The sequence below is a fragment of the Diplodia seriata genome (genome assembly GCF_021436955.1).
Source record: "Diplodia seriata strain FDS-637 chromosome Unknown scaffold_8, whole genome shotgun sequence".
NCBI classification, from domain to species: domain Eukaryota; kingdom Fungi; phylum Ascomycota; class Dothideomycetes; order Botryosphaeriales; family Botryosphaeriaceae; genus Diplodia; species Diplodia seriata.
Genome location: NW_027117315.1, coordinates 1,517,581 through 1,541,242, shown reverse-complemented (window position 1 = coordinate 1,541,242; position 23,662 = coordinate 1,517,581). Strand labels below are relative to the sequence as shown.

At 57.3% G+C, this 23,662-nt stretch overlaps 9 protein-coding genes across 9 annotated transcripts; 4 read left to right on the top strand and 5 right to left on the bottom strand.

The window, feature by feature from the left end:
• Nucleotides 1-114: 114 nt before the first annotated feature.
• Nucleotides 115-1,541, top strand: SLS55_008067 (uncharacterized protein; the record flags this gene model as incomplete). Its single annotated transcript, XM_066779482.1, has 3 exons — nucleotides 115-234; nucleotides 394-637; nucleotides 694-1,541. 3 exons carry the CDS (start codon nucleotides 115-117, stop codon nucleotides 1,539-1,541), a joined length of 1,212 nt encoding a protein of 403 aa, XP_066630286.1.
• Nucleotides 1,542-1,603: 62 nt separating this feature from the next.
• Nucleotides 1,604-3,094, bottom strand: SLS55_008066 (uncharacterized protein; the record flags this gene model as incomplete). Its single annotated transcript, XM_066779481.1, has 3 exons — nucleotides 1,604-1,901; nucleotides 1,952-2,885; nucleotides 2,935-3,094. 3 exons carry the CDS (start codon nucleotides 3,092-3,094, stop codon nucleotides 1,604-1,606), a joined length of 1,392 nt encoding a protein of 463 aa, XP_066630285.1.
• A 1,061-nt stretch (nucleotides 3,095-4,155) lies between these two features.
• On the bottom strand, nucleotides 4,156-6,426 carry SLS55_008065 (uncharacterized protein; the record flags this gene model as incomplete). The annotated part of the gene is made up of 1 exon (XM_066779480.1): nucleotides 4,156-6,426. One exon carries the CDS (start codon nucleotides 6,424-6,426, stop codon nucleotides 4,156-4,158), a length of 2,271 nt encoding a protein of 756 aa, XP_066630284.1.
• Nucleotides 6,427-6,874: 448 nt separating this feature from the next.
• Nucleotides 6,875-7,686, bottom strand: SLS55_008064 (uncharacterized protein; the record flags this gene model as incomplete). Its single annotated transcript, XM_066779479.1, has 2 exons — nucleotides 6,875-7,545; nucleotides 7,683-7,686. The coding sequence occupies 2 exons, from the start codon at nucleotides 7,684-7,686 to the stop codon at nucleotides 6,875-6,877; spliced, it is 675 nt and encodes a 224-aa protein (XP_066630283.1).
• Nucleotides 7,687-8,635: 949 nt separating this feature from the next.
• On the top strand, nucleotides 8,636-9,598 carry rpc25 (DNA-directed RNA polymerase III complex subunit Rpc25; the record flags this gene model as incomplete). The annotated part of the gene is made up of 5 exons (XM_066779478.1): nucleotides 8,636-8,647; nucleotides 8,695-8,950; nucleotides 9,162-9,228; nucleotides 9,309-9,483; nucleotides 9,533-9,598. 5 exons carry the CDS (start codon nucleotides 8,636-8,638, stop codon nucleotides 9,596-9,598), a joined length of 576 nt encoding a protein of 191 aa, XP_066630282.1.
• A 904-nt stretch (nucleotides 9,599-10,502) lies between these two features.
• SLS55_008062 (uncharacterized protein) lies at nucleotides 10,503-10,808 on the bottom strand (the record flags this gene model as incomplete). Its single annotated transcript, XM_066779477.1, has 2 exons — nucleotides 10,503-10,601; nucleotides 10,659-10,808. 2 exons carry the CDS (start codon nucleotides 10,806-10,808, stop codon nucleotides 10,503-10,505), a joined length of 249 nt encoding a protein of 82 aa, XP_066630281.1.
• A 5,394-nt stretch (nucleotides 10,809-16,202) lies between these two features.
• SLS55_008061 (uncharacterized protein) lies at nucleotides 16,203-18,883 on the bottom strand (the record flags this gene model as incomplete). Its single annotated transcript, XM_066779476.1, has 7 exons — nucleotides 16,203-16,443; nucleotides 16,751-17,262; nucleotides 17,328-17,383; nucleotides 17,434-17,867; nucleotides 17,927-17,999; nucleotides 18,059-18,365; nucleotides 18,416-18,883. 7 exons carry the CDS (start codon nucleotides 18,881-18,883, stop codon nucleotides 16,203-16,205), a joined length of 2,091 nt encoding a protein of 696 aa, XP_066630280.1.
• Nucleotides 18,884-19,549: 666 nt separating this feature from the next.
• SLS55_008060 (uncharacterized protein) lies at nucleotides 19,550-19,891 on the top strand (the record flags this gene model as incomplete). The annotated part of the gene is made up of 2 exons (XM_066779475.1): nucleotides 19,550-19,632; nucleotides 19,690-19,891. The coding sequence occupies 2 exons, from the start codon at nucleotides 19,550-19,552 to the stop codon at nucleotides 19,889-19,891; spliced, it is 285 nt and encodes a 94-aa protein (XP_066630279.1).
• A 1,803-nt stretch (nucleotides 19,892-21,694) lies between these two features.
• Nucleotides 21,695-22,702, top strand: SLS55_008059 (uncharacterized protein; the record flags this gene model as incomplete). The annotated part of the gene is made up of 1 exon (XM_066779474.1): nucleotides 21,695-22,702. The coding sequence occupies one exon, from the start codon at nucleotides 21,695-21,697 to the stop codon at nucleotides 22,700-22,702; it is 1,008 nt and encodes a 335-aa protein (XP_066630278.1).
• Nucleotides 22,703-23,662: the final 960 nt, after the last annotated feature.

Below are 23,662 nucleotides of genomic sequence, written 5' to 3'. Positions count from 1 at the left end.
TTTTTCAACTCGGTGGATAGGGTGAGTCTTCCTTGATGGGCCGATGGATGGCGAGACACGATGTGCTGATGACGCGCCCGGCAGAGTAACTTGGGAAACGCCAAAACGGACGGCATGGACAAGGATCTTGGCTTCGTCGGCGAGCAGTATTCGCTGCTGATCCTCCTGTTCTACGTACCGAACGGGCTGTGCGACCTCCCGCTCAACATGCTGACCAAGCGCTGGTCGGGGAAGGTGATGCTTCCAGGATGTAAGACATTGGTTTCGACACGAGAGCCCGTGCTAACATGTGTTTCTGTGGAAGTGATGCTCAGCTGGGGCTCATGCGCGCTGCTGCAATGCGCCACGACGAACTTTGCCGGGATGCTGGTGCTACGGCTGCTTCTGGGGTAGGTGCAACCCGCATCTGCTGTTGAGATGCTGATCAGGTGTTGCAGTGCATTCGAGGCAGGCTTCTTCGCCGGATCTGTCTTCTACCTCACGCTCTTCTACACGCGTGGCGAGCTCGGCTTCCGCATTGCCATCTTCTTCGGCAGCGCCTTGCTGGCGGCAGCCTTCAGTGGGCTGATCTCGTTTGGTGTTTTCCGGATCCAACATGTCTCGATCCCGGGGTGGAAGTGGCTGTTCATCATCGAAGGTTGCCATGGCCCGTCCCCCTGCGTGTTCCAGCGCCGACGCTGACGGTCCATCCAGGCGCCATGACGGTCGTCATAGCCGTCGCCGCCTTCTTCTGGCTCCCTGCCTCCTCGTCCAGCGCCTGGTTCCTGACAGGCGCGGAAAAGGCGGCCGGGCTCGCGCGCGCGCGCCGAGACGCGTCGGGGGCGGCCGCCGAGGAGTACGACACGGGGGCCATGTTCCGCAGCTGGCGGTCGTGGAAGTTCGTGCCGTGGTGCGCCATCAGCTTCACGTACCCGGTGGCGTTTGCGACGGCGTCCAACTTCCTGCCGCAGATCGTCGCGCGGCTGGGCTACAGCACGGTCAAGACGAATCTGTGGACCGTCGCTCCCAACGCCGCCGGCTTCTGTTTCCTGCTGGCGGTGGCCTGGTCTTCGGACCGCCTGCGCGAGCGCACCTTCCACATCGTCTTCGCCCTCGCCGTCAGCCTCGCGGGCTTGATCGTCCTGGCCGCCATCGATCCGCTGGCCCGCCCCGCCGTGGCCTACGCCGCCACCTTTCTCCTTGCCGCCGGCGCCTACATCCCGTCCTGTCTCGTCCACTCCTGGCACAACAACAACAACCTCTCGGAGAACGCGCGTGCGGCGACGACCGGCTTACTCGTGGGCTTGGGGAACTTGGGAGGCATCCTGAGCGCCGCCACCTTCAGGTCCGAGTATGCGCCCGCCTACGTGCCGACCCTGGTCGCGACCGCGTGTTGCAATGTCACGTGCATCATATTCACCCTGGGCTTGGGCGGCTGGATGAAGTGGGAGAACAAGAGGCGGGACCGTCTCATGGGCTGTAGCTTGAGCGCCGGCGATGTTGATACGGCGGAGCTGAGGGAGCAGGGCGAGAAGGATGTGAGGTGGAGGTACTTTACGTAGTCATGGCATTGTTCTTGAGAGGTGGTAGAAATCCCGGTAGTCTTCTATGGACCAGTGCTTCATCAAATATCCTCGCTCGCCATCTCCCCGTCTTCTTCCGCCCTTCGAAGATCGACCGGGCGGTCGGGCACGAGGAGCGTCGCGGCATAAGTCGACGGAATGGTGATGCCGAACATGACAAATGCGATGATCAAGTTCACCATGGGGCTGACCTTTGCAGCACCAACGCCGAAGGCCAGGCAAGAACCGATGGATTCGAAGGATCGCATCAAGCCCACGGCCAAGGTCAGCGTTTCGATGTCGTCAAAGAAAGTCCCAAGGATCCAGTACACGAACATGTAGTGGGATTCGTTCATGAAACTGTAGATCCGTCAGCTCTGGAATGTCACAACACAGTGCAAGGCACCAACCGAAAAAGAACATTGACGGCAAACCCGCGCCCGAACCCGGGTTGGCTCCAGTCGAGGGTCGGCTTAGGGCTCGCATCCTCGTACAGCTTCTCGTTGGCAACCTGCCATGCGAAAAGAGCCAACATAACGACCGAGAAGACGGTCCATGTGACCTTGGCCAGCTTCGGTCGGCTGAAGACCTTGAGATCGTAGACCCAGCCCCAGATCAAGTTGGCCGCCGTGGCCGCGATGCCGGACATCAGCGCGCCCAGTGTCCTTGCCCGCACCGAGAAGTACTGCGTGAGGTAGATGCCCTGGTACGTTCCGTTCCAGTTGAAGCCCACCAGGATCGGGATCAGTAGGTAGAACTGCTTCATCTTCAGTAGCGCCCACCACTTGTGGAACTCCTTCGCGACCGCTCTGTCTTTGGGGCGGGCCAGAGCCTTGCGTCCGTCGCGATGGATGACCTTCTCCGGCGGCGAGACCAGGCAGGCGAGCGGCAGGCCGAGGCACTGCAGGCCGATGAGGATGAGGTAGGTCGAGTAGCCAACCTTGCCCCGCTGGCCGTTCTCCACGTTCAGCGACAGCTGGATGGAGGCGCCGATGAGCTGGCCCAGCTCGCGAAGACCCAGCCAGATGCCGGTGAACTTTCCGCGATCCTTCACGCCCGCGTACCCAAGTGCGATGGCGCCTTCGGATGCCCACAAGGCGGATGCTGCGATGCCGCAAGTGGCACCGCCAAACAGGACAAACCATTCGGTGCCGTAGCGGTTGTTGACGTACAGAGAAGCCGAGTAGGGGGCGTATCCCAGGGTGCCAAGGATGAGGATGCTCTTCAAACCGTACTTGTTCGCGAGGATGGAGAAGATGGAGCAGCCAAAAACCATGATACCGAAGGTCAACGAGTTGGCTCCGTTCACAAGGTACGGCTGCTGCTGGCCTCCCGCGCCGGTGTCTATTGCCCCGGTCAGTGCAGTTGGAGAAGGTTTTGGGAAATGGCCTACTGTTGAGCGCATTCCAGATCCCAGGCTGCGTAAAAGAGATCAGGCCGACGACGATCACGTTGAAGAGGGGACTGCGGTACCAGCGCGTGAGGCGGGATACTGGCTTGGAGGTGGTCCCCTCAATGGCCCCAACTTCCGGCTCCACCTGCTTGGCCGACATGTCGCAACGGGCTCGATAGACTGGCTCGAAATCTGGTGGACGAGAGAACGCTGCGAGGGCGTCTATTATAGCTAAACTGCATATTGGCGTCGCGAAAAAGTCAAGACCACCCTATGCTTCTATTGGCTGGGCGCTTCTTGGTATTATGGCGTTTTGCGGATCCCTTATGAGGCCATCTGAACGAGATTCTCCACGATCCCCAAAGCAGCGCTCCGAGCCGCTCAGTACCTGATTGACCTTTTCTCTTGTGGCATTCTGGCCGATGACAGATGTTCAGGCACTTTTGCCGGTCGGGAGATGTCTTCCTGCGAGTCATTGCAGACTCCACCTACACCTGGTTAAGTAGAGCACCCTGGCCCAGTACCCACGCCGCAAGATTGCTCCAGACCTTCGCGTAGGATAGAAGCTCAATCGTCGAGCTTAGCAATAGTGAAGTGGGCGGCCTTTGACAGAATCAGTCGACAAACAGTCAACAGCCTGTTGACTTGCAGTTATAAAACGAACCATCACCTTCGACTGCCACGTACGACCATAGGTCGCAGAATATAGGGCTTCCCGTCCGCTCAGCCGTACTCAAGCTGCGAACCGGCCGATTAGTACTCAAGTGGGTGACCATTGGGGAATCCCGGCTGTTGTACGTTTCGTCTTTTCTTTTTGCCCGATGGTGGACCGTTTTCACGGGCCGAGACTTCCCGTTTTGGGTGTGTGACCGTCGACGTTCGAACAAGCGAGACCGCTAGTAGTGGCAGCGGATCAATGTGAATTTTGTCGGCGTTTTTGTGCTCTGTTACATCCCGGCGATCGTGTCGATGGCATTGAATACTGCGCAGAAAGCAGCTTTTTGTGAATTCTTGAAGCAGACTACCGTCGTTGCATATTACCTCGCAGTGATTCACCTAGCTATAGCACCGCTATTTCTGATACTTCGTCTGAGTACTCATAAGTCAGCATGAGGCGGCTGCTCTACCATGTCCGCGCTCCCTTGTAGTCAAATCAGGACCTGAGCTTTCCCCTTGAACTCTTCACGATGTGCAACTCAGCCATGACATCTTTGCTAGGCCTTACTTAACCACCACAAAGCCAACGCCCTCTCTCGCCCTCTTGCAAGCCTGACGCAAGGCCTGGTCCTCCGTATCCGTCCATTTCACACTGATTTCATCCCATTTCTTGACCTTGTACTCCTTGTGAAACTGCTTCTTCATTTCCTGCAAACGTGTCACCTCGCGTGGATCGCCGCTGCCGCTGTAGACCATGAACGCCGTGCACGGCGGAAGCTCGTCGTACATCTCCTTGAGGCGCTGGGCCGTCTTTTGCACGGCGGCAGCCAGTTCGACGGCGCTGGGTTCGGTGGGAGAAGTGTCCACGGCGGCGAGGGTGTCGTCAACAGTGGAACTCGGCGCAATGGCCTGATCTTTCGTGTCTTCGGCTGCACTGGCGGTCTCAACGGCGTCTACAATGGCAGCTTCACTTTTGACCGCAACTTCCTCTGCCATGACGGTCTCACTGTCAGTCCTCGTGCAATCCGGCTTCGCGTCGCCACCGCCGCCGCTCAGCGCGTTGGCGAGCAGTTCTGCATTATCCTTGGTTTTGGTCCTCGTCCACCAGCCACGGACGGCCTCTAACTCCCGCATGCGCGCCCATACAAAATCCACGCCCTTGCTGCTGACCGGTCTCATGGGATCTGGAACGCCGTTGACGGCCTTGAGGACGTTCGTGACAACGTCGTCATCGTTTTTGCAGCCGAAGCAAACTTCCGCAGCCGCTCCAAAGCCGCGCTTAGGCTCGCCCCAATCGACGACAGCGCCCGTACGGTACTCCTCGGCTGCGCTCATGGCCTGGTTCTTCGGCTTGTGGGCTCGACTGAGGCGCTTGAAGATGGATTCCCCGTTGGCTTCGCTGGTTCCCCAGAGTTCACCCTTTTCGCACTTCTGCTTGACGAGCTCGAGAGTGCTGCGAGCGTCTTCGGTTGGGTCGTGACCGGAACTTCCGTGGCCTTTCTGAATCTCCTTGGACAGGTATTTCTGTGCCAGCCATTTAAGGGAGTTCTTCAACGGCGGGCCGCGCACATGGGGGTAGAGAAACGACGTGTCGACGAGGAAGGGGTGTGTCATCTTCAAGGCGTTGAGGTCGGAATTAAGTGAGTGGCCAACGAGGATTGTCTGAGGCGTAATCATTTCCAGTAAGCGTCTCTGGATGTCGGGAAGGGTAGTCGTGACGTCCCTGAGCATGGCTTCGGTGATTCCAGAATATGGGGTCAGGTAATCTGTGATAGGGCGTTCTGGCTTGACTAGTTCGTCCATGACAATGGTACCATCCCAGTCAACGACGCCGATTCGTGTGAGTTCGAAGTCTTGTTCTCCTGTCTTGCACATCTCACAGTCCAACGCAAGTATCTTCCGGCCGGCGGTCACGCTGCCCTTCTCAATCTGGTCATCGGGCACGTCGCCATCTTCGAGCGAAGCGACAGGCGTGTCGACCCAGCCGTGCGCATCGTCCTTACCCTTTAAGATCCTTTTTTGCAAATAATCGGCCTTTTCTGCCGACGAGGGTAACATAGCGGGGTGTATTGTCCATTCATCGCCATCGAGCATTTGTTCCAGTTTTGCAAAGTAGTTGGTAATGGGCGTGCGCTTGTTCTTCCAGTTGCGGTTGTTGGCAGACTGAGGACCCTTCTTCTTCTCCTCCTTTGGCTTCGGTATAGGCGCAGTCAGTATTGCATGCAGCGGCGAGTGAAGCCTCATGTATTTGTCGTCGCCAGGACTCTTGATGGGCCAAATGTGTGGGAACATTTCTGCGAAGGGCTTCAAGGGCTCAGGCAACTTCTCTGGCACAAGCTGAGTGGGATAGTAGTCGTCAGGAGAGACGTTCGATTGCTCCTTCTCGATGTGCTGTGCTACAAGATCTTGCTGCTCGGAGGCAGCCTCGTCAAGTGGAATCTGTCCATTGAACATGCCAGCCTCGAGACCAGGCACCATAACGGCGACGATCCTCCTGATTTGCCCAGAATTATTGACTGCAACCCAGCGGGGCGAGGGCGCGTCGCTCAAGATGTAGAGAATGAGGTTCTGTAGGTCGCTGAGCTTGACGGTTGACTGCAGGCGGGCATTCGGGGAATGGGTGATCGAGGGGTAGTTTTTCGATCGCTGGCCCGGAATCTTCTTGAGCTTCTTGGTGCCCTTGCTCTCGTATGTTTCCCATCCGTCGTTCGCGTTGTTGGCGCCATCGGCGGACGCGTCACGAAGGCTCTCAGCCTGCTCGTGGCGAACATGAGATTCGTCGACGGTCGGATCGCCATCGGCGAACTCCTCATGGCTGCGTTTCTGGCCAGCCATGATGACGTTTGCGGCGCGAAGTTCTGGCGCTGGAATTGGTTGGAGGCAGTAGTTGTTGGAGCTCCGAAAATCTGGAGGAAGCGACGCGCCCGATAAGATCGAGTCGGCCCGAACACACGTCTTGGCGCAGCTCAGGGTCCGGTGACGTAATCATGTTGCCATCCTATCACCTCCCGTCTTGCAATGGATTCTTTTGAACAGTCAATTGGTGTGGGAAGGGTCCAGGCAATCTCCGACACATTCAAATCTATATACACTAAAAATATACACAGGCTTCTAAAACACAGCCCGGGCCTTGACGCTTCCAAATTGGAAGCGTTAAGCTCATGGAAATTAGCGCCGTTTGGCGGTAGGTTTAGTCCAACATGCCCTTTTCACCAAGCATTTTAACAAATCGCAGGACAACTTCTGCATCTTGCCGATGCTCTTGCGCTGCCATCTGCTTCGATTAGCAGCCATACCAATAAGGCGGAGAACGGTCCAGACTTACCCTCTCACGCAATGTCACCCTCTTGGGTACTTCGCTGTCCTTGTCTCGACGAGGGCGTGTGGGTGCGGCTTGAGGGGCTTTTCGGTTGGGCAGATGGACCTTCATCGGCCGCTTGGCTGACGATTCCTCCTCCGGAGGCGCGTCACCATCACTCGAACCACCGGAAGATGACGAGCTGTCCGAGTCCGAGTCAGAGTCCGTTGAGACTTCAGATGAGCTCTCCGCAAGTGACATTGAATCTTGGTCACCGCTCTGCTCAGTGCTGTTATCGCTGCCATAGTCGATGCCGAGGTTTTTCTTTGGCACTTCCTCGTTTGTATCCCTACTCTCCAGCTTTGCCTTTGCCTTCGCTATCGCTTCCTCGGCTTTCCTTAGCTTCTCACGGAGCTTCTCTGCCTTCCTAACGGCTTTATCCTGCACGTCATCATCCTTACGCTTCCTTTTCTTAGTATCCTTCTCCTTCTGTGGGTACCTTGATTTCCTATCGGCCTCGGCCTCCTTTCTTGCACGCCCTCTCTCTTCCTCCTCCTTTTGTCTCTGTGCAATGCGCTCCTTTGTAGGAAACCGTTTCCTCCGTTCCTCGATCCAGGCAGCAATGTCTTCAGCACTTTTCAGGGTAGAAGATCGTCCTTTGTACTCGAATTGAAGACTGTGCAGATTAGTGCCATCTCAATACGCAGCAATAAGGGAGTGTAAATGACTGACGCTCCACCGGTACTTTTAAACTTGGCCTCCTCATCGACATCATCCTCTTCGCTATCCTCACGCATGTCGCCACGAGGAGTGAGACCGAGCACATTCGCCTTCCTCTTTTTAGGCTTTGTCCCCACTGCGCTGCCATTGAGCAAGGCTTGTGGTTGTGTTGTGGGAAGGGCAAACCCAAAACTCGGCACAGAGGGGGCAGCCTGAACCCTTGGCTTGTTTGTGGGCCGTGTGGTTGAGGGCGGGTGGAACGGGCTCGATGCGGTCGGCGCAGGCGGTCTATGCCCTAGGGTCTGACTTGGTGGAACTTGGGAGAACCACGACTGGGCCGTAGGGAGAGTTGGATTTATGAATGCCGGATTGATGTGTCCACCGGCAGGCAGAGTTCCTATGTTGAATGAGGGTGCGCCGGCGGGCACATTTTGCTGGGGAGAGAGGTGCTGCTGCGGCCGAGGGCGACTAAACTGCGGGGGGTAATTCATAGCGGCATGGTTGTTAGCGGCACCTCCTCTGCCAAAACCGCCGCGATTTTGGCTGCCTCGTCCTCTCCCACGACCGCGGCCTCTGTCTCCTCCACCCCTGCTCGGGCGCTGTCCGTAGCCACCAGGTTGTGTCTGATTCGTCGCAGAGCTTGCATCCTGGGATGTCGCCTTGGGCGGAGGCGGAGGAGGTGGTGGGAAAGAGAAGCCGGCCATTGTTGGCAGACAGTTGGCGTAGCGAGGCGCGCAAAGTGTTGGAGCAGATGGCCGGGGTCGCGTCGCGTCGGCGAAAAAAAGACCGGGATGGGCACCTAGGTATGATGAAATCTTGCCAAGGCCGAAGGCGGTGAAGGTTTCGTTGCCCGCGCCCACGACCTTTTCCTCCACCTGCCACAGTGTCGGCCAAATCTGGAGTAGGGCTGCTCGCGCGCCCGGTCTGGCCCTCGCTTATCCGGCACTTCTCTCTCTGCTCTAACCCTCGTTTCTTCCACTTCCTCACCGGTTGCATGCCGCACTACCCACCTCCAAAAGCGCGGCCATGTTCTTGACTGTATGCACGCCCGATCGAATGCTGTGCCCGCTGCTGACGTCCTGCAGACCACCATCTCGGATTTGATCCAGATCAAACCCGAGGAGTTTGAGAAGTCTAGCATCCAAGCCATCAAGGATGCAATCCACGCCAAATACGCCAATAAAGTCAGTCCGCCCACGTGGCCCGTCGCTCCGGCAGATTCACTAATGCAGTGCTGCCCGCAGGTCATACAGGAGGTCGGCTTGTGCATCTGCCTTCGCGACATTCTCAAGTCCTCCGAAGGTCTCATTGGCCATGGTACTGGAATTGTCAACGTCAATGGTACAACGCTCCTGCACCAGTCCCGTCAAGCCTACATCATTCCGCTGTAGCTAAGTCTTCCTACACAGTCGAATTCAGGCTGGTCGTGTTTCGCCCCTTCAAGGGCGAAATCATCGAGGGAAAGATCAGCGGGTCTGACCAGGAAGGCATAAAGAGCATGTTTCCCTCCAAAATTAGGCTCACATGACGGCCGTTGCTGACATTAGAATAGTCGCGTTGGAGTTCTTTGACGACATCTTTGTCCCTGGACCCGTTAACCTGTTCGAGGGCGTGAAGTAGTAAGTTGCCGCTCCTCACTGGTCCGCCACCCGGCTACTATCGACTTCACCGGCGCTTACACCGCACCCCGCTTCTTTAGCGTTGGCGCCGAACACGTTTGGGTCTGGGTCACCGAGCAAGGTGACGAGCTGTTCTTCGATCTCGAGGAGACTGTGCGCTTTAGAGTCGAAGCCGAGATCTGGACCGATCAGTCGCCGCAAGCCCCCACCACAGATGACACTCCAACGGAGAGGAAATCGCCATATCGTATCATCGTAAGTGGCGTACCCTGCTACTACAGACAGGATCTGCTGATACCCGTAGGCCTCAATGGCGCAAGCAGGCCTTGGCCCCACCCTGTGGTGGGAAGAAGGCGAAGCGGAGGAATGAGCACATTGGTTACAAAACGCCACAGCCGCCTCTTCCGCCAAACTTGGACAATGGGCAATCACCTTCGGTACACGGAGTACTCCGGACCATTCCAATTGATACCCCTAAGTCTCTGGTAAGGACAAGCCTTTCAAGCACAGTATCAAGCGTTTAAGGCAAGCCCTGCCATATGGACAATGACAAACCTGAAGTCACAAAAAGTTTCTTGGATACCCTTGCTCCGGCTTCTGTCACGTTCACAACTAGCCATTGGTGACTCCAAAAGTATGGACAACAGCACAGCGTGCAGCAATGGGTGCGGAACTGATACCCCGACTGCACAGTGGCTGACGCACTAATGCCCCAGGCGCATTGACTAGCTACACAAAGGCGGAGCAATTCAAGACGATAAAGTTTCAGCGGCAGAAAAGTCTCTATTGTCCTACAGCACGCGACACATATCCAAAAAGATCAAGGTTTCACGGAATGTGCGGTGTCAAGAGACGGTTGTAGTAATCATCAATTACCCGAGGCAATGGCAAGTCCACTCGAACAGTTGGGAATCGTTCTGCATATCCTGTTACTCCGATTTTCCTTTGATTGAAGCACGCCCGGATCAACCATCCATCCACCATGATTCGCGCCATTAACCGGGAAGGAAATCAAAACAACTTTTGAGCGCCGATCCACCAAAGGCTGTGCGCCTGCAAATGCCACTTCCGTTGGTGGGCTAGAAGGAAACGGTACAGTATGGTGCCGGACTCCCGCGCGAATCCGTCGAAACTCCGTTCACTCCAATGAAGGCCAATTTCGGACCAGAAGAACGCCATCCGTAGAACTCCGAGGTCAACTGCAGGAGAGCAATTGGTCAGTCTTGAACACGGCCAAGGCTTGCAAATCATACTCACTGGAAGTCAATCGTCCATTAGTTGACAGGGGTGCCGCACGCAGGGCAGCATTTGCCGGGGATGACCCAAACAGTTTCTCCCTTGGCAAGGCACGAAGGGCATTTCCTGCCAGGAACCTAGTCACCGCCAGTAAGCACAGCAGCAAAAGACGGTAGAGGCGAGGAGTTGCTCACCGGGAGCATGACAAGAGGAACTTCAGGGCGGCGCTCTTCGGGCTCAACGTCGGGGTGTTCCTGGCCGGGCATCAGGGCGGGAAGCTGCTCGATTCCCAGACGCTCGAGGATCTCATGGCGGCGGATGTTGTTGAACTGGTTGAAAGACATTGTGGGATGGCGGTGACGAAGATTGGAAGTTGGAGTAGACGGCGGGAATGAGTGAGCTGGCTGTGATGGCGGATACGATGGCGAGGAGGTCCGACAAGGTATTTATATGCTTCGTCGACCGCCAGTTCGCTTTCGTTGCTCGCGATTGCCCAGGAAGAGGTTACCAGAGCTCCGGCATGACGAGGCACAAGGCGCTAACTCTGTCGACTTTGTGAGAGCTGCTCACATTGAAAGTCGGTCTTGACGCTGGATCCCACAGGATAGCATCAAACGATGCATGGAGCGGCCCGTAGGTGGTACAATCGTACCGTGTGGAGCCGGCAAGGTGGAAGCCAATGATCAGGCAGCGCGATCCGACGAGGGCCGCCGTGCCTGAGACTAACGAAGCTTGGGGCATTGGAGCAATTGGGATTCTCGGGACGATGTCAGGACTGTTGGGGACGCCTGACCCGCGTCTCCCTGGTCATATTTGCTGGGAAGCTTGCCAGGCTCGCGTGGGCCGTAGCTTCTGGAAGACGCGGGCCCACAGGGGGCTCAGCCGTGGCAGGGATGCTCGTGAGGCTCCATTTCGCGGAGGCTTTGGAGGACAGACTGGCGGGTGGGGTTTGGGAGGAGCATCGGGGCCAGGGGAAGCTCATTTGCTGGGTTGGATTTAGCTCGTCACTTGTGATCCCAGAACCTTCCGGCTGGGACCTGGCGTCGATCGGCATCTGTGGAAGCAGCGTCGAAACCGTGCTCTGGCAGCTCGACCGGGACGGCGGCGACTCAGACGGGGGTTCGGCGCTGGAGGGTGGTACAGATCAGCGGGCTCTGACTCTGACTCGGAGATTTACTGCTGCCGGCGGCCGCGGCGAGCAGCGGTGGGGAGGAGGACGTACTGGTCACATTGTCACCCTGGAGCAGGGCTGGCGCTAGGCCGACCCGCGCGTGTTTTAGGTTCTGCGATGGTCACTGTATTCCCTCGGCCGTCTCGCGGATGCAAATCCGGGCTGATATGAGCTATCGCATGCAGCAGCCAAGCGGCCCTACTGGCGCAGCAGTTACGCAACAAGCAACGGCGCTACGCCAGCCGCCCTGGCCCGCGCCCGGTTGATCAGGAACACGCTGCGAGGCGGCTGGCAGCGCGCTCCAGCGCTGACGTCGCGCGCTGGGTCGTGGTTAAGCGAGCGGTAGGGCTGACTGCCTGGGCTGCTGGGGCTCTGGCGTGGGCGGCATCTGGCGCGCGCTGCGATGCCGCCGCCGCCGCGCAACCCCAGCGAGATCCAGCGTGGTACAGCAAAATCCAGGCGCGCTGCCGTGACCCCTGCGCCGAAAGAGGGTCCTCGAGAAGTGGAAGTGGCGACGCAGCATTACTAGGCGGGAGGTAGCCGCCGCGGCGCCGGACCCGGTTGCGGCTGCCGGGAGCGTTGAACACTAACACTGACCACCACGGTCGACCTGGCGATACCAACATTCGCCCTCTCCGCCGTGCCCCAGTCGCACCAATTCAATTGCCAGCGCCGCCGACGCAGCCGCCCGCACCACCGGCGCCCGGCGACCATCTGCGAGTCCGGCAGCGCCGTTCAGCTGCGCGGCGCCGGCTCGCACCTCACCGCCTCTTGCGCCTCGGCGGCCCGGTACGCCTTTTGCAACGGGCCTCTCCAGCCGCCCGTCAGCGGAGGAGAGGCATTGGCAGCTCCGGGCTCCTCCAGCCTCCAGCCTCCAGGAAGCCGCAGCCCCGGCCGGGATCCGCTCCCGAACCCACTAGCGCTCCAGAGCCCGATGCCCCGCCACGCGGCGAAGCCACGATCTCGCCGCCAGCCTGCACGCGCATCTGCTGCCAGACGCCGTCCGCTGCCCGCCAGGCTGCTTGCTTTTGCCCCCGCTGCTCCATAAGCCGTCGCAGAAAAGCAACGCGCGTCTCGTCCGCCATCGCGCTGCTGACGTCGTCTCCAGTTTTCTTGCAGCCGCGCCCATGACCCGTACCCGCAATCGCGACCAGGACAACGTCCACCGGCCCGCTTGTGCGCCGCGAGTCAAGCATCCGGGGTCTTGCGGATTCAGTGTGTCGACTACTTGCCATGTCAGCCGATTCCCACCTTCCTCGTCCAATTTCCCGGCCCCGACGGGATGGTGCCCAGGGATGGTGACCCGGAATGCGGTGTCAACTGTGGGATCGCGTCCGCAGCCGCCGGCTCTTGTTCAACCGCTCACCTAAGGGACGTTTCGTAATACCTTCCATCATCGGCTTCGACTCGCGGGAGGCGGCGCTTTGGGCCCAGGAACTGACTTTGACCATTCGGCTCAAACCGACGAGCCAGTAGCTGGCATGCTGACCATTACTCGCCAAGAACATGTTCTATGCGCTACTCTCGACCGACTCCCAGCCTGCCGTTAATTGTCTCCGATACCTAGAGCATTGGCTGATCACTTGTGGGCCGACGAGCGTAAGAAGAGGGCAAGACAGAATACGTTGCTTGATCGCGCAGCTGGGTTGATGCATGTTCAGTGCTTCCAGGGAGGATGATGCTCACAGACAAGCCTCCAGTCCAATGAAGACGTCTGAGCGAGCCCTCTCATTCCATGCCCACGCTCCTTGGCCACTGCTTGCCGCATCTCCAGGGATTGGATATGCAGTATCCATGGCCTGGCGCTTTGCTGGCCCACAGAGTAGCCTCTACGGCCCTCGACTGGCCTCTTCCATTCGCCTGGGTATGCTTCGGGCATTCTACATCGGGGCTGACAGGTACAACTGGGCTGGGTACCATAACCTTTCACGAAAACTCTAAATATCTCCGAGTGCAAGCAATTGCCGTTGTCCTGTCCCACTGAAACTCAACGGTGGCCGACCGAGCGATGCGGCTACTAGGCTGTAATCGGGGCTCAAGGCAACAAGGGACGTTTCCACTACTGCTGCAGCCATCCGTACTGCCTCTTTCTAGTCAGCCAGAATGTGACACTCGCCAGTGGGTGAAGGCTGCTGTTGGTCTATGCTGCCGCTCGCCATCGCGCCACTGCCTGCCCTGGTCGATCTTCACGGAAGTCATTCGCGCGACTAGAGCCGGCCAGGTAGCTTCGCCGGAAATATATGCACGCTGCCGTATCGCTTGTATTTCCTTGTGTATTCGCACTCGGAGGCCAATGGTGGAGGCCAGGTCACGACCAGGCAACACATATCCCATCATCCGGGAATCAAGCCACGTTTCACCGATAAGATTAATGGAGATTAAACACCTGGTAGGGGCCGTTGACATGGTGGACTTTCAAGAAAAGGCGGTATGTACGTGGGCAATGTGGAAGTCGGAGGAAGGGGAAAAAGGAAAACTGCACTGCATGCGTTGCTTACGCAGGTCCGCCGCTGTCACGCTTTCCCAGAGTGGACGGGTGCACGTATGTTTTGCTGGCGGACGAGGTGGGGCTCATCATTTACCTGATTCCGGCTGCGGGACCGTAAGGCAAGCCTCAGCATCGTTAATCTGCCTCAACGGCGCGTTCCTCTGCTAGCCTCATCGAAAAGGCCGTTTCGGTGACACACCTCAGCTAAATCCTCCACCAACATAGTTGTTGCAGCAAACGCTCAGAAGAGCTCGCTTAGACCAATGGGCAGCGCCTCGCATTTTGACTGTTTGCCTTCTCGAAAGGATGGTCTATCTGCTTCGGTTGTGATTGTACCAGGAGGCAGGGCAAAGAAGCACTTTCTCATGCCTCTGGCAAGCCTTGCTCAATGCAGGCTCGCCGTTTGCTGCCAGGAGATCTCGGCTTACTGATTACGTGTGCATCCGCCTTGATTATGTACGCCAATGCGAGCGCGTCCCCATTCGACTCACCGGCCCGTACCACACACCCGCATCATGAGATGCTACATGAAGCAGCGTGCGTCATACATTCTTTGGCATGACGAAAGTAGTCGTTGCCGCTGCTGCATCAAAAGCCCCCTTTTTTCTTTGGCATCTTGTTTCCTTTCCATGATCAGATCCACAGGCGGTGCTCTCGTTCTTACCGATTTTTTCTCGTCCTCATGAACCTCGATCTGTTCAGAGGCAACGGAGGACGGATATGAGGTCTACAATTAGCTTATCGTTGTCATCTCGAAACCGATATCGCTTCTCACAGCTTTGCAGCGGGCTAATCGGCTCATCCCGGGGACCTTAGTTCGTGTTACACGGCATGCGTACATCAGCCACCTCAGCCCATCTGCTTCTTTCCTCCCCTCTTCGACAATGACCATTGAAAGCCTCACATGCTATTCTGACCTGATTAGTTCTATCCCTCACCGCCTCGTCCGCCTTCCTGTCTTGCATTCCCGTGCTTCTCACCCCGCAAAACCAACGCACTCGTTACACAGACATCGTTGCGGCTCCGAAACGCTTGGGGGTTTCATTGCTTTTTGCTTCGACGGGAGAAAGGGTCATTTCTAGTGGGTGGAACAACGAAACGGAAGGAAAAGGAACAACTGCTGGAAACGGGGGAGTTGCATACGGCGTGGCGCTAGTAGCCTCCTTAGACCCTTCCGGGTACGTGCAGTAGTGGCCGGCGCCGCAGCACCTGGGGTGTGTGGGTCTTGCCGTGGAATCAATGGTGCCGGCTGTGCGTTTAATGCTCCGATCGGATGGCAAAACGGGAGATCGCGTGAGGCAGGAAGCTTTGAAATGACGACGGAGAGATACACCTACACGCGATCGTGTCTCCGGCGAGGTTGTCTCGACTGGCCTTGGCCAATGAAGTTGCTACGATGCGTTCGCATTTTTTTTTCTTTCCCGCTCTTTCTTTCACGCCGCCCTACCACGGGCAGTTCGGGAACAGCAAAAATGTTCCAGCAACGACGTTACAAGAACCCAAAAGTGACGGGTCTCATTACATCACGACAGCCCCAGAAACAGGCAAATGGGCATGCGAGCGAGCAAGATATGATGATCTCCTTGCATCCCATCATGAGCACCTCAGCCTGATGTCTTCCATTCGCGTTCATAGCTGAATGACAAAAGTCTAATGTAAATCTTGGGTGATCAAGAGTCATTTACTTCCTTCTAGTCCTGTCTCTTTCCTAAAAACCGAAGTGAGACGCAATTTGAAGCTACAGGCATAATGCTTCACAATCCCGGGGCCGAAAGTAAAAGACGGAAAAACAAAAAGTTTAACCTGACCAGGAACTGCTATTCTGACAGCCGCGCGCCCTATGCATGAATCTGTATGACATGACGTCTCTGGTTCCATAGCTCGTACAATGTAAATGCAACTCACCGCCCATTCCCAATCCCATCTCCCTCACCAATTCGCATCCCCCTACCCCCGATATCGGGGGCAGCGGTGGAAACTGGTTGAGTGATGAGACCAGAAACACAGGTAGCAAGTCGACAACGCCAGCACCTTCCTGCCCCGTCTCGCAACCATACTCGTTGTCCTTACAACAGTCGCCTACGCCTGCAACTTCTTCACCTCCTCCACTACCGCATCCAAACTTTCCTCCTTCTTCGAAGGCGGAGGTGTCTCGTCGACGAAGTTCTTGGTCACACGCACCAGCAGCACTCCCTTGCTCTGCACGCCTCCGGCATCGAACAGGTGGATGAGGCGGAAGCCCGTCTGCAGTCGATCGAGCCGGAAGCAGGCCCAAGCGGCCAGGTCGTCGCGGCCGAATTCGTCGTCCATGACTTTGAATCTGCAGGAAAAGCGTGTTAGCTGCTAAGGCCTGTTGTCGAATGATTCTTCATGTGACGTTCATGGAAGAGACTGATCGGCAAGAAAAGGGTGTGACTTTGGGTACGGGGGTACAGGGGTGGACTGGTGGGGCTTGCGGATGCATCCATCCGCTACTGTTTCCTGAGCGGATGGCGAAGTGCAGCTGGAAGAGACTGCCGTGCGGTGCACAGTATGACATTTGTGCACGGTGACACGCAGAAATATGAGGCTGGTGTGCAACAAAAGCGAGGGTCTGGTAGGAAACAACAGGATGTAAACGGACTCACCTGACGAAGCTCAGTTCTGGCGTGACACCGGGCACACCTTCAAAGCGCAGGACCTCTCCAGCGAAGTCTGGATCCTGGCCCTTCACGGTCTTTGAGCGTTGCTTGTATTCGCCTTCCTTGCTCTTACTACCACCGGGGATGGGTTCGCCAAGACGCTCCTCGGGCTTCTCAACATGCAGCTCGCATTTCACGTATGGATGGAAGCTCTTCGCCTTGCTCTCATCTGGAGGCAGCGGCACGTCCTGGCCGCAGAGGACCTCGATCGTCAAGTCAAGCGTGCCATACGTGAGTGCGTGCGGGTGCTTCACTGCCTGAGAAGTGCTGCGGTATCCCTCTGGTTTAAGGACCCATCCGGCGGTACCCGCAAACATGCCTTCATTAAGCATCATTGCTTCGTCCCAACGCTGCCAGTTCAATGCAACAATTTGTACACCTTGCCTCCAGAATACGGGTGCGTCGAGGTTGGAAGATGAAACACGAGTGCCCTTGGGGTAAGCACGCATCATATGTTTCTTTACGTAGTGTCAGCCACCCCACATACGTATACGAAGAGGCAAGTTCAAAGAATTGTGCGTACCTTGTTGTGTTGGAAGAGCTCTGCAGGCGAGTGCTGGTGGACTTCCATTAGACGACCTTCGGACAACGAAAAAATGTGGGCAGGATATTGAGCCTCTGCACAGTACGTTTATTAGGAGAGTCGAGAGGTGAGCGGGAGCAGCTCTTACCCGGCTGGTTCAAGTTCTGGAAGCGTATGGCCCAGGCGTATACGCCGAGCCGGCTAAGATTTTGACAGATCTTGCTCTTTGCAGGCTTGGGCTGCTCAGTTGCTGCAGCAGAAATAGTGGCATCCTCCTCTGACTCAGAAGGTGTCGTGGGTTCAGACTCCTGCGGTGGTGTGGTCTCACCTGGCTTCGTGGGAGGCGCGTACTTGACCTTGATCAGGATTTTGCGCAGAAGCTTCTCCAGAGGAGGTAGTTCGAGGCTAGCTGGACTCGCTTGATCCTCCGGTGGATGATCGACAAGGAATTCCTTCCATGTCTCATTCATGATCTCAACCATGATTTCCTGTTGCTCAGCACTGGTATGCACTTCGAAGCTGATGATGACAGGAAGCTCCCTACAGCCAGTCAGTACTAGTAGACTTGTTGAGAACCGCCTGCAAGTTCTGGTACTCACGAGGTCACGAAGGCGTAATCCCGGATGGTCTCACAGACAGAGCGGAAGGAGATGTCAGAAGTAGCAGTATAGCCTTGGCAGTCCAAGTATTAGCAAGTATTCCTGCGGAAAGACAGTCAGGGATACCCATACCGTGGTAGACCTTTGGCTCAGCACGGGTTGAGTTGGCTCTCCAGGGCCTCGGCCTCTCGCTCTGGCTTTGGCAAGCACCATCCATGCTCGCCACAGAAGGAGTCTCCTTCTCTTTCTTGGGTTCGCTCTTCGCGGAGCTCTTCTTCCCGAGCTTAGCCTTCAAGCGGTCCTTCAAGCGGCGCGTCTTGCCCGCCTTGCCATCTTTCTCGGGTTCAGAGTCGCTACTGCTACTGGAGTCCTCCGAGTCCGACGGGGCGTCGCCATCCCACACGTCAACCTCGACGCAACGGCAACCCCGAAGCAGAACCTACTGGAGCTTAGCATGGTCGGAGATTCACGGCCGCTTCATGCGCTTACATTCTTGTAAGCGTCCGTGCTTGACTCGCCGTAGAGCTGGTGGCCGGTCAGATAAGTGTTGTGGCTCGACGAGATGAAGTAGTTGGAGATTGGCCAGCTGAGATCAAGGGGCTCGGGTGCACCCAAGGCATTCACGTGGTGGGATTGGAAGTAGCTCTTGAGAGAATCGACGGTCAATTTTTCCTCCTGGATGGGAAGAGCGCCGGCAGGGTGGGATTGGCCATTGATCAAGAAGTTGCAGAGGCCAATCTTGTTGGACACTTCGTACTCCTTCTCCAGCTGTTTGTATATCTTCTCGATGTGGCCTGAAAGGGTTGCGTTCAACCTGTCGATCTTCTGGGCGTTTTTGATAGTGTAGCTGGCGGTACCGCCACCAGCCTGAGCGGGGGTATTGGTCACGGATTCAGGCTCCGGGCCGGCACGACCCTCTGCAGCCTGGGGGACGGTTGTAGCGAGATCGGTCGCCATGATGGGTGGTGCGGTTGTTCTGGTGAAGCAGCGGCGCGGAGGGGGCGTCCTGAGGCGATACTCGCTTGAGAAGCCCAGCTGAGGCAGCGCTCGCTTGATGAGTCCTGGCGCCTCTGGAACAGACCGCCAGAAGAGCGTCGCGGAGGCTCACGTGTCCCGAGCTAGGGAGAAAGACGGGCTCTGGGGCGAGCGAGTCAGAGGAAAGGCTCGAAGAGGATAAGGCACGACCAGGCACAGGCGGACGTTTTTGACCCACGGGGTTTCATGTCGGAGGGCTGATGATCTCGGCCGCTCGAGCGCGCAAACGGGCCCGCCTCGCTCTTGCCGTCCAGGCCGCCGCGTCCAAATGGATGCACAGCCCCGACTGACGCTGCGGTCCATGTTGGCCGCCAGCAGGAGCAGCCACGAGCGCAAACAAGGCATGCATGCGAACCGCAGGGCCAAGCGCAGCTGCCAGGCGTTGCGGGCGGGCGCCGCGATTGGCTAGCGCCGCGCAGCTGAGGGAAGGAGCGTGCCGACGGCTCAACGGTACGGTCGACGTACGTCATCCAGGGTCTCCCAGAGACGGAACCCCTCATCGTGGACGATGAAGAAGCAGCTTTCACTAATCCGACACATCCTCGAGTCCTTGCGCTCCACAGCTTTGCACACACCCACACGACTACCATGCCCGCGAAAAGCCAAAGAGAAGCCGAGAAGGAGGTCCGCGGCTGGGGCTTCCGCCACGTGTTCACCTGGTCTGATGGCCCGTAAGTGAAGCGACGGCTGTCTGCCAGCTGAAGGCCCGGTGGCTCACCCTAGGCCAGAAACGCCCACTATCCGCCGCACTCGCATAACGGCCTGACTACCCATCTGATCGTCGACGGCGAGCTCACCATCACCTATCCCAAGGACCAGAGCCCCACAAAGGAGACATTCGGTCCTGGCGCCCGCCTTGATGTCGACGCAAAGCGTATCCACGAGGTCTGGGTTGGCGACACGGGCTGCACATACGTCATTGGCGAATGAAGTGTTGTAGGTCCGAATGCAGCTGCTTTCCCTGTATTGAAAGGCTACGGCGGGGATGAATCCTCCACGTGGACCCCCGTACGTGGCCGGTCCATATTGCCTCTTGTTTCATCGTGATTGTGCTGTGACTGCGGTCGCGGTTCGTCGATGTTGCGTGGAGCATTTGACGATCACTTGCACATCCTCCGGGCGGCGGTGCAGGCGGTCGCAATTGCTTGCGCTCAACGACACGAGGTTTCAGTGAATAAAGCACGGCGGTCGACCAGTGAAGAACCGAGCGAATATCCCACAGGCGACTGCGAGATCGTCATGGAGGGCCCTGTCATCCAACTACTGCACATTTACCCTTTGAGCTGCTGAAACATCGACTTCGACATAGCTAAGCCAGCTGTCCAGCCGTTTGAGCCCCTTTCGATCACTGTGCTGCTGGCCACGCAACAAGCTGTAGCCCATACAACAGCGTCACCTGGGCAGACAGCATGGGAAATGTGAAACGCGTGCTCAGCTGTGATGAGCTTGGCTGTGCGCTCCAAGTATGCAGCGCGCGTTCCAGCAGACGCCCAAGCACGGCGCCCACCTGAACCTCTGCTGACGCCTGCTGACACTCGGCGCCTCCAGCGCATGTCTCGCAGACTGTGGGAGCGGGACGCTGGCTCCGGAACGGCGCCCAAGGCGGGAAAACCCTACCTAGCAGGTCGGCAATGCGCGGTGTGTTAAGTCATGACCGTCGCCAGAGCGTTTGCGAGGCACCCATGGCTCCGTTTCGAGCTCGCATGAGGCGTGAGCATCATCCTCGCCGAAGTTTGAAGCGGGAGGCTCGCGAAGACTACTGAAAGGCCCCTGGCTCGACAGTAGGTTCGGCAGGCAAGCCTTGCATCGTTTCATCAGCAAGCTCCCGCGCCCTGCCGATCAGCCACCCTCGCGCTGCCTGTATCTTACCGTAACCGGTAATGTAATCGCCGTCGGACTGCCCATTCAGCCCATATAGCGAGGGTGTTGCTATAGGAGCATCGCTATACTGTGTGCGCCACGGCTAGCCGCAAGCACCGTGCTACGGACCGAGGCGATGGCAAACAAGCTACGAATCAATAGCTCCCAGAGACGTTTGCTGCGGGCGGCAGAAGGTCGCAATAATATTCGGTGCGGGCTGGCTGCGTTTGCTCGGTCCGTCTGGGGGTCGGAACTTGCCTGCTGCGCTGTCGAGATCTCCGGGCGGGAGATGAATCGTGGGCGGAAATGATGCAGCGCCGTCTCCGACCGCGACGTGTTGGAACGACGGCTTAACGTAGAGGCCGGCGCAGAAGCCGGGCGCGTCACGTCCACGCGGGATAGCAACCGCTGTTGCTAGGGACCGGGCGCTGCCCGATGACCTAGACACCCAGCCCCCTGCTGGCGGTCGCTTACGCAGGTAACAAAACGCCTTGCGAGGAACAGTTGCGCGGGTCCCCTGGCTTTGAGGCGCATTGCAGCTGCCTCGCACCCAATCAGCGATGAGTGCGTTGCTGCGCATTACGCTCAGGAAGACCCGCCGTGCGGGCGGTATGTTTATTTCCTTACCCGAGCGTCCACCTCCCAATCTCCCTTTCGTCGTGCCTGGCATTCCTCCCAAAGCGTGCGCTCCACTTCCCAGCCTTGAAGCTCACGGACCGGCGGGCGACTCTAGATGCGGCGCCGCCTCGCCCTCCCCCAACCCTCCCAGCAATCCAGCTCACGCCGTCCGATATTTCCCTCGGTGACATGAATGGGAAGCTGTGGTCGCCCTCCGAGAACGATGCGCGAACACCCTCGCCCTCTATCGTGAACATGCCTTCCACCAACCGAAATGGCGTCTACGAGCCCGCCGTCCAGATCCCCCCGACCCCTCCGCTCTCCGACCTCCCAAACGGCGTCGCCAACAACGGCACCTCGCCCTTCGCAAACCCCTCCAAGTCGACCACAAAGGTCATCGAGCGCCTTACCGCTTCCAATGACGCCCTCCGCCGCGACCTCAACTCCGAGAAGGCCAAGAACCAGGAGCTGACGGAGAACTTGCGCGCCAAGAACAACGTCATTGAACGCCTCCAGGCCGACAACAACACCCTCCGCTCAGCCGCCGAGGCCGCCGAGCGCACCCGCAAGTCCCGCAAGGAATTCGAGGAGACACTGCGGACACAGCTTAAAAACGAGGAGGAGCGCCGAAAGCAGGCTGAGGCGCAAGCGACTGGCCTGGGAATCCAGCTCGGACAGATATCCTCAACCGCAAAGCAGGAGCTCGCCGCCGCGAAAAAGGAGCACACCGACGAGCTCGCCCGCGCCCGCCAGGAGCAGACCCGGGAGGTGTCCAACCTCCGCGACGAGCTACAGCAGGCCCAGGAACAGCTACGACGGATGACGGAGAAGAACAAAGAGATTGAAACGCGCTGGAACGCGTCCGACAGCATCTTCAAGGGCGAACTCAAGAAGCGCGACAGACGGCTTGACGCCATTGCCGAAGGCCGGGACGAGGAGCGCCGCCAAGTAATCCGGCAGGAGAACGCCATCGCCGCTCATGATGTGGTCGTCAGCCAGCTCCGCAGTGAACTTGAGAAGAAGGATCAGGTCGCCCTCGAGTTGCAACATCTCTTCACCACGTACAAGAATACAACCGAGTCGGAAGCCAAGAAGTACAGAGAAGAGACGGAAGGGGACGTCGGCAAACTGCGCAGAGACGGCGCCGAGATGCACAAACAAGTCGCCGATTCTCTCACACATCTCGACAAGGTTCTCCCGCAGGCGGAAGACGCCATTGCCTTCCTCCGCTACGTCAAGCAATACCACATGCCTGCGAAATAATCAGCCTGCCGCTCCTACAGCACATATCCGATTGTGCCGTCTCATGTCCTTGCCGTCCCAGACGTCCGCTACGTCACAAACGTTCGTCTTCGAATGCCGCGCGCACATATTGCACAACGGCATGAAGCCGACGTCAAGCGTAGCCCCAGTCCAGTCTTCTACCCGCCAGTACAGGACAACGCTCTTGTCTTTACCTTCTTCCACATACTCTTCCTCGGGACCCTCAAGGCTTGTCTCTTTTTTGGGCTAATGACGAGACGACATCAATCGCTATTACAGGCATATCACCTCTGTTCTTGGAATTGCTTTATGAGATCCGCATCTCCGGCGCAAAGAGCAACACAATACATACAAAGCCGGCTCTTCCCAAGGTGTCGCAAGGAAAGCGTGGGCGTAATTCGGCGTACAGTGCTGGCTTGGTTTCCAGGAAAGGCGTGGCGCAGGTTGTCTGGCGCATTGGCGGCCAAAGTTCTTGTTACCTTCTCTTTGGTCCTTCCCCTCTCTTCTGTCTCTTGCGATACCACCGGTACAGGGGTGAGGACCTGGATGGACACTGAACCGCTTTGTTTTTAAGCTTTCGGCCCACGAGAGATTGGTGCCTGGACATGTTATTGGGCGGCGCTTTTTCTCTCTTCTCTTGTATAATAGAATGGGAAAGAAACACAGCGGCCGCCAAATCCGCCCCTAGTACCGCTTTTGGAAACCTTTTGTTTCTCTTTCCTCTTTACTACTACCTTGCTTGTTGCTTCTGCGATACCAATGTTCTCATGTAGATCGAAAAGGAAGGGTTTGGGCCGTCATTCTTTCTAAAACGTTTAGACGGGTTCTTGGCTGACTGGCACTGAGCTCTACATAGCTTATTCCATACCTAATCATGAATCAGCGAATAGATCAAACTCATGGCCTTATTGAGCCAGCATTTCAAGCAAGCAAGAGCATGTAATGCACCTCCCCGGTTTG